Source organism: Anneissia japonica, unplaced genomic scaffold, assembly GCF_011630105.1.
Source record: "Anneissia japonica isolate Jap-2015-1 unplaced genomic scaffold, ASM1163010v1 scaffold287714_len2871179_cov188, whole genome shotgun sequence".
Classification (NCBI taxonomy): Eukaryota; Metazoa; Echinodermata; class Crinoidea; order Comatulida; family Comatulidae; genus Anneissia; species Anneissia japonica.
This window is the reverse complement of record NW_022755542.1, coordinates 2351413-2357095: the sequence shown is the minus strand read 5'-3', so window position 1 is coordinate 2357095 and position 5683 is coordinate 2351413. Positions and strand designations below refer to the sequence as shown.

Below are 5683 nucleotides of genomic sequence, written 5' to 3'. Positions count from 1 at the left end.
GCTAATAATAGAAAGGAAAGTTCGCTAGTCATGATAAAGGGTTCTTATAGTCATAATCATGAAAAGGTTTCGCTAGTCATAATATAGGACAGTTAGTCATAAGGTTCGCCAGTCATAATAAAAAGAAGTTATCTAGTCGTAATATCAATACTAAAAACGAGGTTCGCTAGTCATAATAAAAAGAGACTCGATAGTCATAATAAAAAAGAGATTCGTTAATAATAATACAGAAAGTTTAATAGTCATAACAACAAAGATGTTAGGTCGTCATAATTTTTGAAAGATGTTCGATTTTCCAACCGTTGAACACAGATACAGTGGCCTATAATTGGTGATAGTAAGCGGTGCTAATTATTGTTTGACTAGAACTTCCATCTAAAAAGCCATGTTGATAAGGTGAAAATAGTTTGTGAAAATTTAAATGGTTTAGTAAATGTTTACTGAAAACTCTTTCTAATAACTTTCCAACCGTTGAACACAGAGACAGTGACCTATAATTGGTGATGTCTTTAATTGCACCAGCCTTATGTAAAGGAATTACATTGGCCATCGTCTATACTATGTGATTCAATCATTATCACAGAGTTTGGATGGGGTTTGCACTGTGTTTTTGGAGGTTTGCGGGGTTTAGCAATGTTTTTAATCAAAAAATGGCGTTTTTATCCAAAAAGTAGGTTGTTACAAACGGAACATTATAATTTTTTTTACTGAGAAAAAGGACCAAAAGCCTTTCCATTGTCCTCAGATTTTAAAGCTAAATTTCTTACATAACAGTGGTATGATCTTAACTTATACACGGCTTTAAATTGAGTAAATTTGATCAAAATTCAAAATATAAAAAATAGAAGTAATTTTCTTGAGTGAATTACATGAGTTAAAATTATTGCAGGAATATCTAATATTAAAATCACCAGAGTGTATTACACTATGAAAGAGGTGCACGTCAGCAAGTACAACGTCAATACACATTTCAAGTTTATCAAAGAATGTTATGCAACTATATCAAAGGTGCGGGGCTTAGCGTAAAGGTCTATTATCCTTCAGTTATACTACTCTTCTTACCTGAAGATGGGATAATATGTAAATTGCTTTGCCCTGTGTAAATCGGCGTTTAAATTTATATGCATATAATAAAAGTTGTAGACTAAAAGTACTTTGAAAATTATAATAATAACAAACTAGCAAACACAAAACAGTTAAAACATTCGCAAACGTTGTAAATATTCTGCCTAAATTATGTCGGAAAATAACGTTGCAGCAACACCTGCAACGTTATTTATTAAAAAATTACATTATAAGGACGTACATTTATTTATGGCAAAACCACATTATGAATACCAAACTGCAACGTTATTATAACGTAAAATTGTTAGACAATAAATTTACTGTACTGAAAACAATAGCTTCTGCGAGTGTTTTTGTCGGCGTTATTATTGATAAAATAGAATAGTGTATTTAAATATTATTACAATTTTGTATCAATAATATTGTTTTTATCATAAAATACATTTACTATTTCTCTCAGAAGTAAGACTTGTCGGAGGAAGTAACAACAAAGAAGGACGAGTTGAAGTATACATAGAAGGGGAGTGGGGTACAATATGTGATGATTCGTGGGACATAAATGACGCTCGAGTTGTTTGCAGACAACTAGGCTTTCCAGATGCCATCGACGCTCCACCGTCAGCTCATTTTGGAGAAGGATCTGGAGATATTATGTATGATGACGTTGCATGTACAGGAAATGAGAACGATATTACCAGTTGCCCCAACAGTGGACTTCGATCACACAACTGTGCTCATTTTGAGGATGCAAGCGTCATCTGTACTAGTGAGTATTAAAAAGTCGCTTTCGAACTGTTGGTGGTGTTATGTAACTATTTCGGGGATTTTTTTTCCTGGTCTCTATATGAGGGTTCGAATTAAAACAGCAGAATGGTGAATGGTTCACTTTCATTTTAGCTTTGTTCATACTATCACATTTTATGTGACAAAAAGTGTGATATGCACATATGGCCGAGCGGTTAAGGCAGGGGCACCGTGATCATAGCAAACAATATCGGCACAGGTTCGCGGCCGGCTTGCTCCTATAGTTCTGGTGGTGGAACAAGTCTTCTCGGATAAGGACTATAAACCGTAGGCCCAGTGTACACAAATGCTCATGTTGTTTTATCAATCACCGTTCATAAATGACGGAAACATGCACTAAATATTGCGACCGTCACGCACGTCACGTACGTTACTGAACGCACCAGCGTAGCTAGTGATAATGGGCCCCAGCAAGATATAATTGTGGGCCATTTGATTTGAAACGTCAATAACTGCCACCAGGCCTATGACTGAGGGACCTGCACAGGGGACCGCAAACGTCCACAGATTGTACCGTAATAAGCGCCGCGGCGCTTATAAATTTTTTAGAGGCTTCAGTGCGGCGCTTATTCGAGAGCGGCGCTTATTTGAGAGCGGCGCTTATAAAAAAAAAATATTGGCGTGGCGCTACCATGCCCCTTCCCATGTAAACTATTTCACATATTCCCGCAGTTCAGTAGGTCCTATCATCGTAAACAAACGTTTATAAAGAAATGATTGTGTCTTCATTTTTTTAGTTATTAATTTGAACACTGTACACATTGTATTTAAACCCTGTTTCATTACACAGAGTGTAATATATACTGTCGATTAAGCGCTGAGGCGCTTAACGAAAAAAAAACATCACGTTTGGTGCGGCGCTTATTCAAGAGCGGCGCTTATTCGAGCATTTACGGTATACGAAAAATTTACTTTACTAAGTGGTGCTTTTAAATTTATTTAGTAATCTTTATCACTGTACACACAGCGAGCAAAGGTAACAGATAATAATACAGAAAAAGTAGCGAAAGGGAAGAGAGGAACATACGTTTCAAGCACATTTACATCCCCTTGAACAAAATTAACGGCACATCGAACAAAAGCGAGGTGTGGAAAGTTGCACGTTAAAAGATACAAAATGCTACATAAAAAGGTATTTAAAAAAAAGAGAGATATAGGCCTACATTGAACATTATAAAATACGGTATATCATTTTATAATATTACACAGAAAATTATTTAATTATTATTAATTTGATTAAACTAATACATAAAATAACATTAAAAACAAAAATTTTTACCCCTCCCTCCTATTATGGTGATCCTATATTTTAGGTCATCAAACTTGACCTAATTTCAATTCATTAATTTTTTCATGAATATTATGTTATTAGAGATATTTATTATGGTAACCAATAAGAGAGATGGAATTGTTGTAAATAGTTGACTGTACTGTACACTTCTTAATTAAGTAAAGATAAACTGCTGCCTACTAAAACATTTTCATCGTCATATTGGCCTATTGTAATACACTGAGAAACAGCTGCACATTGCTCGTTTAGTACGGTAATTATTCAGACTCAGATGTTAAAGCACCATCAAACAATATTTTCATCATCATAAAACTATAATTAAGGTATTCTGCTTATTTCCTTAAATTGTTTTCCAGGTTAATGTTTCATTTCTTACCTTAGCTTAATTAACTTCTTCGCGTCATGTGTCGCATAAAGCCGGGAACTCACTGCGTCGTACGACCATCACACGACGAATCCAACTCCGCTCCCTGTGAGTGTAAAGGCCAACTCAGACAGCGTCGTACGACGCAGCCCGACGCGATTTCTTGTCGCGTCGGGCCTGTGTGAGTTAAACGCGATGGTGTGCGTCGGTGGCAGTCGCGTAGTAGAATATTAAACATGTTTAATATTTCTCACGACGGCTTAAGACTGTCCCCGACGATAAATCGGGTCGGGCTGCGTCGGCCGACGCTGTCTGAGTTGGCCTTTAGACGACGCGACACCGTCTGCTGATTTTAGTGCTTAAATCTTCTCCATATATTTTCCAAGCAAGGACTATATTAAAGATATGCATATCAAAATATATCGTCATTCTACATAATTTTGAATAGTTATAGCAGTCATAGTTCGAGTTTCCATGACGTCGAGTTGTTTTTCATGTGTTTAAATTTCATAGTTTTCTTTATAATTTTCTGTGTGCTTTCATTTTTGATTTTGTGGGTTAATTTAGACTTTTTAAAAAGTTTTTTTTTTTTTTGTAAATTTAACCTCACTTCTAATTACGGCAATAAGGAAAAGCCCTATGTTCTGTTTACAAACAGCCAAGTAAGTCTAGTTTTGATTGTGCTTCTGTTGTGATATATAAAATATTTATAATACTAAATGATCAACCCTGACTGAAAAACCAATTGGATCAAAACAAAATCTAAAATCCAACTGACCCGTCTAACTTTATATTTATTTTACTAATCTCAACGGTTAACATATTCAATTCCCTGACTAGGCCAGCTAAACATGTAAAGTACAGTAAATAAACCAAAAGTGTATATCATTATAATAATAGCATGCGTTTACCTTTTCTTTATCTAGGCCTATATACTATTATTTTGTTCACAGGCAATATGACGTCTACAGGTTATATGCCGTCCACAGTTGCTCAAACATTCACCCCAACAGCATGTAAGTATAGACACGTGCAAAAATATACACATTAATATAAAAAGTATTTACCAAAGAAATATATATATTCAATAAAATTTGTTGAGCCCCCGGCCCATGGTTCCCCCTTGAACAGTATTGTCGAATTTTTAATAAATAAATAAATAAGTGGGGATGTATAAAGTACATGATTTGAATTTCCTTGTTATCTTTTTTGTTTTGCGGTTATAGTTTTAAGAAGAATAAAAAAAAACGTCTACTTTTTTATTTTACTAATATTAACGGTTAGTATAGGATACCATACTCAGCGTTATTACACGTGACACTGCCAAATTACCGTATGTATTCGAACCAACGCCCGGGAGAGTTTTTTTTTTGTTTGTTTTTCTTGTCGAGAAGGGTTTGTGAGGGGGAGTTAATAGGCCTATTCAAGAGAGGCGTATATTATTATTTGTTATGTTAAAAAAGGGTACTTACCTATAATACTTAAATTAACTTCTCTCAAATACACTGTAAATGTAGAACACATAATTACCGACAAAATGTTTATTGCATGATCATAAAGACATACTGATTCCAAACCAGTTAGAAAATGTAATTTTCCTAAATTTAGAACGTTAATAGAATGTTTTGAGAATGATGCTGCTTCTTCTTGTATACACTGCTACTAGTACTAAAAGCGCAGTTTTTTTTCCCCTGGTCATTGGGTCCACATGCTTTTTATAAGTGTTGCTGCTGGTAATCCTCACAAGAGCGGGAAACTGCGCTATGTACCCATTTATACTTCTTGGTGAAGAGAAACAATGCAGATAAAGTGCCTCAAGGATGCACAGCGAAAGATTGAAACCCCGACCCTGCTGAGAGGTTGGGAAACCAAACCGTTTCCGCTGCGCCAAAACTTCTCAGCGTACAGTAATTTAGGGAGCGTTTATTCGACAGGCGAGAGAGCACGTTTATTTAAAACTGAGCCGTCTTTTCGAGTATACGGTAGGTAAAACAAAGCACAGTGTCATTGCAGCAATAGCAGCGTTTCCCGTTTATTTTCTGTTAACAGGCTATAATATACCAACCACAGTTGCTCAACCGACACCAAGAACATGTGAGTATAGGCGTATTTTCTGTCTTAATAAAGTCAAAGTTATTTTGTCGATATATATATATATA

At 35.4% G+C, this 5683-nt stretch overlaps 1 protein-coding gene across 1 annotated transcript in view; it reads left to right on the top strand.

The window, feature by feature from the left end:
- The window catches only part of LOC117123630 (deleted in malignant brain tumors 1 protein-like), a 33814-nt gene that overhangs the window by 25129 nt on the left and 3002 nt on the right, over positions 1-5683 (top strand). Inside the window, exons 5-7 of the mRNA XM_033269631.1 lie at positions 1526-1831; positions 4478-4540; positions 5574-5618. Coding sequence (XP_033125522.1) covers positions 1526-1831; positions 4478-4540; positions 5574-5618 — 414 coding nt within the window. The remainder of the gene's footprint in view (positions 1-1525; positions 1832-4477; positions 4541-5573; positions 5619-5683) is intronic.